Source organism: Rhinatrema bivittatum, chromosome 1, assembly GCF_901001135.1.
Source record: "Rhinatrema bivittatum chromosome 1, aRhiBiv1.1, whole genome shotgun sequence".
Classification (NCBI taxonomy): domain Eukaryota; kingdom Metazoa; phylum Chordata; class Amphibia; order Gymnophiona; family Rhinatrematidae; genus Rhinatrema; species Rhinatrema bivittatum.
The window spans coordinates 312347646-312360798 of record NC_042615.1 but is presented as its reverse complement, the minus strand read 5'-3'; the positions used below and the strand labels follow the sequence as shown (position 1 = coordinate 312360798).

The 13153-nt window shown below is 40.5% G+C and overlaps 1 protein-coding gene across 5 annotated transcripts in view; it reads left to right on the top strand.

Moving 5' to 3' along the window:
* Positions 1 to 13153, top strand: part of RAP1GDS1 (Rap1 GTPase-GDP dissociation stimulator 1) — a 225233-nt gene that overhangs the window by 29126 nt on the left and 182954 nt on the right. For all 5 annotated transcript variants that reach the window (XM_029597452.1, XM_029597458.1, XM_029597461.1 and 2 more), the window contains exon 2: positions 3994 to 4101. In XM_029597452.1, coding sequence (XP_029453312.1) covers positions 3994 to 4101 — 108 coding nt within the window. The remainder of the gene's footprint in view (positions 1 to 3993; positions 4102 to 13153) is intronic.

The following is a 13153-nucleotide window of genomic DNA, read 5'->3' as shown; positions in this document are numbered from 1 at the left end:
TCTTTATAGTGAATGTTTTTTATTCGTGTCTCATCCTTTGGTTCAAACAAGATCAGAGGGGACATTTTGTCCTTGTTAGGGTGCCATGACTTTTTAAAATCTTTTTGTAAAATGAAAATGATGAAACAGATTGGTGTTTGGTCTGAGATAACTGGGAAAATAGTGAGATGGATGTTCAAACGTACTGGAACAAATTTTCTAAAATGCATCCTTATTTTTTAGTATGGGGATGTTATATTTCATTTTAATGGAGGAGGCAAAATCATAACTTCACTATTTTTTATATAGAGGGATATGATCTCTAGAACAGTCCACTTTCAATATATTACTTTGACTTTTATCTATCTACTATTGTTATGTTTACTATCTTATATTTTTTATCATACGTTCTTTGAAGGAAAGAGACCTAAGAAGTCAGCAAGTTCTGATTTAAACACCATTACTTGCTCTATTTCCATCATTGGTCTATAAGCCTCCTCTCATATTTTTCTACGAGCTGAATAGTATCTGAATAAGTTCTTATTGAAAGTAAAAGCATGATGTTAAAAATTTCATTGTTCAAATTGAGTGACAAAATCTAATGTCCTATTTAAAATGATTTTGTACCTATCTTTTGTTTTCTGTTTCAACACTCAAATGTGGAAGTATGCTAGAGAACTGCTGACGTGAACACATTTAGCCAATTACTGCATTAGGGCTTTTTTTTCTCTTTCAGTTGTCTTTATTTAAATGTTCACTGACTTTTGATGTTTCTAGTGTCCATTGTATAAATTAACATCTCTCAGATTACCCTCTTCCAAAGTTACTAATTATTAAAGTATTCTTTCTTCAGCTTCAGTGGTGAACCTAATCTACCATAAATCTTTGGAAAATGGGGCAGGGATGTGGAAAAGTCACATTTGATTGTTAGTTCAGCATGTTGCTATAAAAAACAAATTTAAATTTCAGACCTGATATTGCTTATAGACAAAATTTCATTTAGTATAAATTCCCTTTTTATTTTATTGCTTTCAGCTAACGGCATTGCAAACAATTGTTCAAAATGGCACCCTTGCTTGGGCCATATCACACAAATTCCAATCAATATAGCTATTCAGTCCCATATGGTTCCAAACTGTTTAATTTAAAAATCCATCTCTGCTCTTTTTGTGTCAAAATTAAATCTCTATTTAAATTTTGATTTTCTTTGCATCAAGTAGAGAATCAGTATTGGAACCATTATTAGTGTATTTGGATATGTTTTTGAGACAGTTTGTGAGTCAAATGCTCTCACGATAGTGTACATTTTATGTGAATATTGAATGAAATACGGTGTAAGGATGAACTGACGGTGACAGTGGATGTCACATCTCTCTCTAACAGGGGTGGCCAACTCCAGTCCTCAAGAGCACAAAATGGTATGGTTTTCAGGATATCCTCAATGAATATGCATGAGGGAAGTCTATCTCATGCATATTCATTGAGAATATCCTGAAAACCATAACTTTTTGTGGCTCTTGAGGACTGGAGTTGGCCAATCCTGCTCTATATAGTTAATAACCACAGGATGAGGCATTGGAGATTATTTTTATTTATTTAGATTTATATTCTGCTTGTCATGCTTTTTTTTTCAGCACTTCAAAGCAGATTACATTCAGGTACTGTAGGTATTTTCCTATCCCCAGTGGGCTTACAATCTAAGTTTTTACCTAGAGAAACATTAGACTTCATCCATTTACAGTACCAACCATTTTTTTTATTTATTTTTTTGATGAAGCTGGCTATTTTGGCACTGAAACTTTTTATAGTATTTGAAGAGTCCTTGTATTTACAGGTATCCGGGACAGCAGTGGGAGCAAGCATGGCCCCTTCAATTTAAAGCCAAATTTGAAAAGAACTGGATATATTCTTTTTTGAAGAAAATTAAATTTTGGCAGAGATTTATAGATGTATTTGTCATTTATGAAGATAGTAAAGAACAACTCACTCATTAGTAGATCAATATATGTTATGAAAACACAGTTCGCATTAGAGCATAGTCAGTTTGAGAACTTTTCTGGATTTGATAGTCAAAGAAAAAGGGGATTTTATTTCAACTATATTTAGAAAAATAAGAACACCTTTTTTTACTTTAAATGCACATCCTCACTTGCTGCAAGATAATCTTCCAGTATCCTGATTCTCGAAAATGAGAAAATTGTTCCAGTATTTTGGACTATAAAAGAATCAAAATAACTTTCAAAACTTGCTACAGAGGTTATCCAATTGACTGTATTTAAAGGGCTTATAAAAGAGTGCACTATAGTATTTAAGAACTGATTAATACTGATATTGTAAAGGATAAAAACATGGATGAAAGTGAGAAAATTACTTGTGTATGAGATATTCATCTTTATCAACACAAATCACAGAAATCATTAAGAGAAACTGGCAGCTGACTAGCCTGTTACAGCTTTTAAAATAAAAGCATAAGATTTGCCTTTTTAAGAGATAACATTAAGGAAATGTTATGTCCCTCATTGATGTCAAAAGTAGAGAAAAGACAAAAAATGGTGGGAATAGAATTAGTTGGGCATTTCAGTTGTGGACATTGTTCAATATGTAAAATCATGGTCCCTACCAAAACTTTGAGAATCCTTTCAATAAGAAACAATATAATTTGCTTTATTTTACAATATGTAAAATTTTATTTTGTTATCTGTCGATGCTCAAACGTACATATGGATAAAACTTCAAGAGCATTAAATACCTGTTTGGAGCACCAGAGCTGTTTGCAGTACCATTAGATTACCATTGTCTGGAATGTGACCACAAGTTCAAGTCCCTCCGATGTATTGTGATAGATCATATCCCTCTATTGAAGGAAGGGAAATCTAGATTTAATTTTGGCACTAAAAGAGCAGAGATTGATTTTTAAATTAAACAGTTTGAACCATATGGTCTGAATAGCTTTATTGATTGGAATTTATTTTTGTAATGTGATATGGCCCAAGTAAGGGTACTATTTTGAACAATTGTTTGCATTATCATGTGAAAACAATAAAATAAGGGACTTTATGCTAAATGAAATAGATGATCTATAAGCAATATTAGGTTTGAAATTTAAATTTCCATTAGTACATCATGTGGCTATAAAAACCAATCAGATGGGATACTTTTTCATATTCCTGCATCGTTTTCCAAAGATGTGTGGTGGTAGATAAGGTTCACAGCTGAAGACAGAACAGTTTAATAATTAGTAACTTTATAAGAGGGTCATCTGGGGTCTTAAGAGAGAATGTAATATTGTACAATGACGTTTGATGTTTCTAGTGTCCAGTGAACACATTTAAATAGAGACAACTGAAAGAGAAAAAAAGCGCCAATGCAGCAACTGGCTAAAGGTATACACATCAGCTCTTCTCTAGTGTACTTCCACAGCTGACTGACTGTTGAAACAGAAAACAAAGGATAAGTACAAACTCATCTGGAAATTGGACATTAGATTTTGACATGTAATTTGAACATTGAAGGTTTTAATGTCACGATTTTACTTTCACTAAGGACTTATTCAGACACAATTCATCACCCAGGAAAATAGGAAAGAAGGAAGCTTATAGACCAATGATTAGAATAGATCAAATAGTGAAATTTGAATTGGAACTTGTCAACTTCTAAGGTTTTTTTTTCTCAAAAAAATGATAAAGATATAAGATAAAAATAGTAGATAATTATACTTTGACTTTTATCTAATATATTGAAAGTGAGTGTTCTCTAGATTATCATAAAAAGCAATAGTGAAGAATTTGATTTTCTCTTCCATTGGATATTTCTTCACAACCCTGTGTGTGTTTTTATTCATACCTTATTGTAAGGAAGTTCCAATAAAAATGTATATGTAGACCTTCCCCTCCCCCTGCTAAACTGATGAGAGAATTCACAGGGTGCAATAGTATATTTTAGAAGCTTTAATACAATTGTCAGTTTCATGGAAACACCAATTTATTCTTTCCTTTCTATATATTAACCAAACAGATAATCTAAGTGATGCCTTGAAGAAACTAAAGCTAACAGCTGCTGATAGTACGGCGGATAGTTTGGAGGGATGTTTGGATTGCTTGCTCCAAGCTTTGGCTCAAAACAGTAAGTTTTTTAATTGTACTCATCTTTTTAAGTACTCTTAGCTTTATAAAAATTTAAAGTCTCATTCCAAATTTCCGTTCTTCCAAAACCCCCATTATATAATATTGCTCATTTAAAAAAAATTTTTTTTGAAAATATGTGGAAACTAAAAATGCTTGGGTTTTCAAACATTACCTTTTAAGTACTTGATTTGTTAGTGTTCATATACAAGATGGAACTATTATTTCTAATCTAGATCAGGAAATTAGCTGCTAAAATTTGCCCTATTTTATGTCTTTGGTCTGTTGCAATTATTTTACTGTTTCATTTTTATTTATAATATTTATTGTAATTACATGGACATTTGTATTTTGATTCAAGTGTTTGTTTATTGCATTATACACTACTTTAAGCCTTCCAAAATAGGTGATCTATAAATGTAAATAATAAAGCAAGGAGCAGAAACTTCTATTGAAGTAGTTTAGCAGCAGTACACCTCCTATTTGGAAAACAGAGCAAGCCAAGCTGCTATAGATCCCTAAACAGAAACTACACACTAACAGAATACCTCACCTTGGTCACATATGCAGAACACAGATAGGCACTTGCCAAATAGAGACCATAAAATATAAATAGAAACTTGCAGACAAAAACTGAACTGGAAACTGCAACAAGCCAGAATCTGTATGCAGTGCAGCATTGGAAAAACTGAAACATTACTATTGCTCATAAAACATCAAATAAAATCAAGGAATATAAAACAGTTATAACAGTAAAATCATACTAACTGCACTATCTTGAAATCTGTTGCCAGAGGGACATGATCAGGGCGACTAGCATGGCAGGGTTTAAAAGAGATTGGGTTCCTGGAGGAAAAGTCTGTAACACATTATTAGCCAGGTAGATTTAAAAAAGCTATTGCTTTCCCTGGGAACGAGTAACAGGTATTAGATCTATTTTATGGGATTTGCCAGGTACTTGTGTTCTGGATTGTCACTAGGAGACAGGATGCGCCTTCATCTGATTCAGCATGGCAGTTCTTATGTTAAGAATAAATATTTTCAAACAGATGATAGAACATTCAGTAATTAAAAACTCATACAAATGTTTTAAAAATGACCCAAACATTAAAATATTTTAAAACAGACACATCAAATAAAACCCAAAAATGAAAATAAATAAAGATAACACATTTTTCCCATTCTCCATACCTCAGAGCCTTTTGGTTTCCAGTCACCTTCAGATTGTTGTGGATTCACACAAACACACATTCCCTTCTCTCTTACATGCACACATACTCCCTTTCTCATTCACACCTACTCCTTCCTACTCTCTTACACACACACCAAGGCCTTTCTTCAGCTGCAGTGGCCTTTCTGGGTCTCTTCCTCTGCTGCAACTACCTGTGCTACCCCATCCCTTCCTTCTCATTCACTTTCCCCATTCCTTCCCTCCCTTCATTCACCCCACTCTGCACTCTTCTCGCTCCTCTCATTCATTCTCATTTTCACACCTCCTTTCATGTACTCCTTTCCCTTTTCCTTCTCACCCATTTTTCTTTCTTCCTTTCCCTCTCATCCTAACCTCTCCCCTCCCTTCCTTTCCTCTCTTGCTGGGTCCAGCCAGGTCTTTTTTTTTCCTTGCCTTCCCATCAGTGACTGTGTTTCTGCAGTATCCTGTGGTTCTTTTGCTGATAGATCCTGGCATCCTTTCTTTCACATCTCGTAGCACTGGACCTGATTCCACCTTACCTTCACATGGGTGACGACATCCAGTTGGGCCTGGCATGGAAGACTTGTGTCAAAGTTTCTAGAACTTTCACTGAGCATACCCATGGCATGCTTTATGCCATGCATCCATGTGGAATCTCTTGAGCCTTTCCTTTTCCATGGTGATATGTGGCTGCCGTTGAGTCTCACTGTCTTCTTGCCATTTCCTGTGTTTATCTCTTATGTCAGTGCAGGGTGCCGCTGTCTTCCTGAGTAGATTTTTCAACATTTCTCTACGTTTCCTTTTGCCCACCAGCCATTGACTGTTCATTGCCATAGAGTTCATTTTTGCATCCCTTTTTGTTTCATGATGCCCCTGATGCTGGAGGACTGTCTATCCCAGATCCCCATGATATGTGTCCCCCTATTTGGGGGCATCACATGTCGCAAGTGTGCAGAAATGACCACAAAGGATGCCAGTCCCATTTGAATTTGATGGAATGTCTGGGCACCAGAAGACCAATGCATCAAAGGACCACAGAGCTGCACTGATGGGATGTAGTCATTGACATCGGGGGCCTTGAGTTCCCTCTGTGCCAGTGGTTGGCAAGGGAATCCAGAGGCAGGCTATCGCTTAGCTCCTCCTATTTGAAGAAGGCCTAGGGTTTATCCAAGGCAACAAGGAAGACCCATGTGGAGCATCAAAGGAAACCAAAGAAGCAGACATTGATCCCACGGTACAGAGCAGGGGAACAGTCTAGCGCATGCCGAGAACCTCCTGAAGCCATCCCATAGTGAAGAAAGCTCATCAAAGATTCACGGGAGTTTGACATGGTCTCCACCAGTCCTGGTGTCAGCCACCGACACAACTCTCTGTTCCGAAGATGACATGGCCATTACTCCTGCCTCCCAATAAGTGTTGGCATCTGCATTTTTGAGGAGGAATTGGAGAGATGTGTGCAGTTGGCCATGGAAAAGGCCCTTCAGGGCCTCTGTGTTGGGGTATTGACGGCCCTGAGTGCAGCATAGTCAGTTCTCGAGCCACTGCTCGATTCTTTACATACACTCGTCTGTGCTTTACCAGCACTGGTATCTGTGTCTCAACCTATTGCATCTCCAGTGCTTGGAGGGGCATTTGACAACTGACCCAATGATTATCCCAGTTTTCTCAGGAGAGGAAAACCCTCGAGAGAACAGGGGTCCAGGCCCCACCAGCCAACCTTGCCAGTTACCGACCCGCTAACCAGGGGCACAGTACCCAGGGATCTCTCCTCTTACAGCTATGGTGAGTCAACATCCTCATGCTCCTAGGGGTACCAGGATTCAAATGATGGTTCAGATAATGGAGCATCAGTGGGTCTCCCCTATGATTTCTCTCCTCCATCAAACAGAAGGAAGTTCCTGCCTAAGGACCTTTCCTTTGTAGAGTTGATAGCAGAATCCATCCCATTTACATTGCAGATGGCGAAAGACTCCAGAAACAAGATGCTGGATATCCTCCAGTATGTGGAGCCTCCCTAGGAGATGTGGCAGTACCAGTACATGAGATCCTTCAGGAATTGCTGTTGAAGAAATGAGGGGAACCTCCTCTTGGTAACTCCCGTAAATGGCAGACGCGGTTTATCTCATCCTCTGTATTGTCCACCTCCCCATGGAGTTGGGTCTTCACTTCATGGATTTTCTTAGCTAAATTATTAGACTGAAGAGACTCTGCATGGATGTGTGATATAATGCATGCTGTGGGCATGCTCGGCTAGGCTCAGTAAAAGGTCTAGAAATTTTGACATAAGTTTTCCATCCCAGTCTCCTTCGGATGATATCACCCATGTGTGAGAACCGATATCGTGCTGTTCTCGGAACACCTGTTGCAGGTAAGCAACTCTGCTTTCTTCCCTCTCACTCACCTTTCCATTTTCTTTCTCTTCCCTCTCACTCTGCCCTGCACCATTCACTCTTCTGGAAACACATGTATCCTGCTAGTGAAAGGTGAAAGCCCAGCCAATACGCCATTCTTCTTTTTGTTAAAGGAGTGTGGAAACCCTCAATGATACAACATCAGATGTTGCTGCTTCACCTGTGCCAAACGCTCTGCCTGCTGGTGGGAGTAGAAACCCCACTGGCATGTTGGCAAACCACACCATTGTCATCTTGCCAGTGGGAATGGGGAACCCCACTGGCACTTCGTCTAACACATCGCTGTGCAGGAATTTTAGTTGCTATTTGGCTGGGAAATGAGGCGATCGCTGCAGGGCTGTTTTGGGGGGACACTTTTTGCTGCCCCTCCCCCCCCTAAAATGTGCCATTTGAGGCGGCAGCCTTATCCTGCCTAATGATAGAATTGCCCCTGCTCTGTACACAACATGTGATAGACATAACTGTGGATTAAAACCCTGTGTTTAATATCTCAAACACTGCTTTGGATGAAAATGTACTTTCAAAAAGGCAGTTAGTAAATCCTAATAAAAAAAAAATTAAAAATAAGAGCGATTTTTAAATTGGGGGAGTGCAGCTGAGAGGGAGCATCAGGGAAGTACTAGGCCGGGGGTTGAGGTGAGTGTTGCATGAGGGAGGAGGATGAAAAAAATGACATGGGGGGGGGGGGGGAGAGAGAGGTTGCCTCCTCTGAGGTGGAAACCATCATCCGGAAGATCAACTTTGCAGCACACCCACTTGACCCCATTCCAACCAAAACTCTCAAACTAATCCCGAACTGCATAGCAAGACCCATCACGAACATCGTCAACCTTTCCCTTGAACAAGGTCTCCTCCCAGAGCCCCTTAAATGCGTCATGATAAAACTTTTATTCTAAAAAAAAAACCACAAACATCCTATCCAATTACCGGCCCATCTCGAGCCTGCCTTTCCTGGCCAAGGTTATAGAAAAAACATTTAACTACCAACTTTCAGAATTCCTAGAAAACCAAAATATACTTGTCCCTGCTCAACACTGTTTCAAGAAAGGTCACAGCACGAAGTCACTTCTTCTTACGCTCACAGATACAATACTTCGTGGGTTCGATAAAGGTACTTCATTTCTCCTAATACTTCTCTACATCTCTGCCGCATTTGACTCTGTCAATCATAAGATCTTACTTCACAGACTCAACGAAATTGGTCTCAATGGCACCATCCTCCAATGGTTCCAATCATTCCTCTCCAACAGATCCTTTAAGGCAGGGGTTGGGAACCTTTTTGGTTGAGAGAGCCATGAACGCCACATATTTTAAAATGTAATTCCATGAGAGCAATAAAAGACCTACCAAATTAATTTACTACAACCCCCTACTCTCCTGACGCCCCCCCAAGACCTGCCAAATTAATTTACTACAACTCCCCACCCTCCTGACCCTCCCCAGACCTGCCAAAAGTCCCTGGTGGTCCAGCGGGGGTCCAGGGCTCGCAGACAAATCTTTAATAAAAAAGTAAAAATCTAACAAAAACCCCCACCCTCCTGACACCCCCCCAAGACCTCCAAAATTAATTTACTACAATCCCCCACCCTCCTGACCCCCCCCCCCCCCCCCCCCAAGACCTGCCAAAAGTCCCTGGTGGTCCAGCGGGGTTCCAGAAACGGTCCAGGAGCGATCTCCTGGACTTGGGCTGTCGGCTGCCAGTAGTCAAAATGGCGCCGACGGCCCTTTGCCCTCACTATGTCACTGGGGGTCGACCAATGGCGGCGGTAGCCCCTGTGACATAGTAAGGGCAAAGGGCTGTCGACGCCATTTTTATTACTGGCAGCTGACAGCCCTTTGCCCTTACTATGTCACAGGGGCTACCACTGCCATTGGTCGACCCCCAGTGACATAGTGAGGGCAAAGGGCCTTTGGCGCCATTTTGACTACTGGCAGCCGACAGCCCAAGTCTAGGAGATCGCTCCCGGACTGCTCCTGGACCCCCGCTGGACCTCCAGGGACTTTTGGGCAGGTCTTGGGGGAGGGTGGGAGGTTGTAGTAAATTAATTTTGGAGGTCTTGGGGGGCATCAGGAGGGTGGGGGGTTTTGTTAGATTTTTACTTTTTTATTAAAGATTTGTCTGCGAGCCAGATGCAGCCATCAAAAGAGCCACATCTGGCTCGTGAGCCATAGGTTCCCAACCCCTGCTTTAAGGTAACCCACAAAAATACATCAGAACCAACACCCCTCCCACAGGGAGTCCCACAAGTATCATCCCTATCACCAACCCTCTTCAATGTATATATGCTTCCTTTATGCAAATACCTTGACAAAGCAGGCCTTTCCTATTTCCTATATGCTGATGATGTACAGATTCTGCTTCCCATCAGGGATAACATCAATAATACACTAATCCGATGGGAATCATACCTCACGGAGATAAAAGATATCCTCTCACAAATGGCACTCACTCTCAACCAGAGCAAAAGAGAAATTCTACACCTTTCCACCAAAACGTCAACACCCTGCAACACCACCCAAATACAAAATGCGTACAACTGTTAGAGACCTCGGAATCATCTTGGATAAGGAACTAAACTTTAAATACCATATCAACACACTGATAAAAGAAGGCTTCTACAAACTGCAAATCCTTAAAAAACTTAAACCCCCTACTACATCCTCCAGATTACCGGACAGTACTGCAGTCCCTCCTCTTTGCTAAGTTAGATTACTGCAACGCCCTCCTAATAGGCCTACTCACTACCACCACCAAGCCCTTCCAGCTCCTTCAAAATGCAGCTGCAAGATTACTAACAAACTGCAAAAAATCACATCACACCTTTACTGAAACAACTCCACTGGCTACCCGTCCCATTCAGGTCTCAATACAAGATCCTCATTCTCATTCACAAAGCAATCCATAATGACAAAGCCACTTGGTTACAAAAACCACTTAACCCTAGCAACCCTACAAGAAACCTTCACTCAACCAACACAGGTTTACTTACATCTCCCTCCATTAAGGAAGTTAGTCTCCACAAGAGTACGTGCTGCATCAATAGCAGGTCCCCATATCTGGAATACCCTCCCAGCTCCACTCAGAACAGACTCCTCTACACCATCCTTCAGAAAGAATCTCAAAACATGGCTCTTTCTGAAAGCATTCCCCGCAGAAAAGTAATCTCAGTTCTCCCTATCCCTCACCAATTCCCCCACTGCTCGGAACATAGCAAGTTAAGTTCAGTAGATATTCTGCTAAAAAGTTATTATGTGAATCAAGTTTTTTGTTCAAATAGTTTCTTATAGTGACTCTGTTAAACGGTTACAATGTACCATGTCTTCCGACATCCTGTTTTATGTAAACCGGTGTGATATTTTGAATCTAATATCTGTATAGAAAAAAATAAAATAAGAATAGAGATGGAGGGATAAGGCATAAAAGATGTAAGTAACAATGAGTAAAGGAAGTGCTGAAAAATTGGTGATGGAAAGATAACATAATTATAGAGGGTGGCATAGAGAAATGATAAAAACGAGAGAAATTTGGAAGACAAGCAAAAAGTGTTGGTATGAGGAAAATGTAAACGGATACAAAAGAATTATGTAACTTCAGAATGTATTTTAAAATTGTTAAAACATATTGCTACTAAGGGGTTGCTAGAGAATATGCTACTGGTTAGATGTTGGAGAGATCTGCTCTCTGGGGGACAAGTTTAAAAATCATCAAAGCATGCAAATAAAATTGCTGTGTGTTTCAGCTACATATCCCCAGAGAGCTCAGACTCTGAAGACTAGTGATAAATTGCGCAGAACAAAAGTGGCTTTTGGCATCCGAGGAATTTGAAAGTCCAAATAGTAGCCTCTATCTCTGCAAACAAAATGGCTGCTGGCAAGGAAATATAAACTGAAACCTCCGTCGTCATGATCATGAAGAAGCTGCAATCTCTAACTGGCCAATGTAATAAGTTAGTGGTAAGAAGAGGATGAGGAAGAAAGATTGTGGATGGGGGGGGGGGGGGAAGAACAGAAGGGAAGTCCTGAGATCTGTGGGTGAGGATGGGGATCTCTAGAGAAGAAAAGGAAGTGTCTCTACTCTCTCTATTACCTTTCCCACCTGCATTCTTTCTCTCTCCACCCTTAGTTTTTTATAATCTCATCCCATTATCCATACCCACACACATCTATCTACCCCTCCCTTCATACACAACCCATCTCCCCATTCTCCCTTTCACATACTCCATGTTCCAACCCCTTTCGCATAATTCTCCAACCAACCTCTGTCACAATCAAATCCCCTGTTTTACACAAGCCCCCATCACAGCACCTCCTCCTTATTCCTCTCCTCCTGTTTGACACATCACCCCACACAACCCCCATCTCCTCTTTCTCTTATCCCCCCCAGTTTCTCCAACACAACTTTCTCCCTCCACTCACCCCTACCCTGCTAGTGTTGATCAAGTGGCAAGAAGGAAAAAGAATGGCAGGAAATCAGGCCTGACTGCTGCTTTCAACTGCAGGGCTGTACAGTGTCGCTTTTGGTTGAAAACAGCAATCTAGCTTAGGTAGCAGAGGAAGATGCCGCAACCTAACATGCTGCTACTCTTCTCCTCTTTGCCATGTAATCATAAGGACAAGAACCAGGAAGAGCTTTGGTGGCTGAAGCACCTTCCCCACGCAATCTGTCTGGACTGTGTTCCTTAGTCTCCCGCAGCGATTCCGTGGAGACCAGCAAATACCATGGGAAGGGGCAGATTTTGTAGCCCCTGCTGTGGAATGCTGGAGACCAGGGCCCTGCTAAAGCCCCAGAGGTATTAGGTATGGAAATGTATTTAGGAAACTTAGATGCCAGTTGTAAATTAAGATCCAATAATGTAGTAATTTGGGAGTGAGTTAAATGTATTTACAAATTTTAATTCAATTAATTGATTAGATTGAGGGTTCATTTAATTTGCCTGTTACTTGTTATGTTCTTATAAATATTAGTTTGTCTTTATGATTTTTGCTTAATTTGTTGAAAACTGCTGTTCTCAGAAGACAAGCAGGATGCAGTCATCACACATGGGTGACATATTCCAATGGAGCTCGGCACGGAAAACTTATGTCAAAGTTTCTAGAACTTTGACTGAACCTCTCCTGAGCATGCTTCGGCATGTGGTATATCACGTCACGCGTGGTCCTCTCAGTCTCTTCTTTTCTGCAGAGCCCAGTGTCTCATGGTGAAGTTTAGCCTCCCTTTTTCTGCTTCGTTGGAAGATTTTTGTTGTGTTTTCAGATAATTCCGATATGTTTGGATTGTGTGGTCGATGCAGATATGCCCCCCCCCCCCCCCCCCCTTGGTTCTCACTCTGTCAGGTTTTTCAATGTTTTTGGTATGTTTCCTTTTGCAGTTGATCCTCCAGGGTGGTGATGCACTCAGTGCCTACCAGCCATGAATAGTCACAACCACCATCGGTTTCAATATCTTGTCC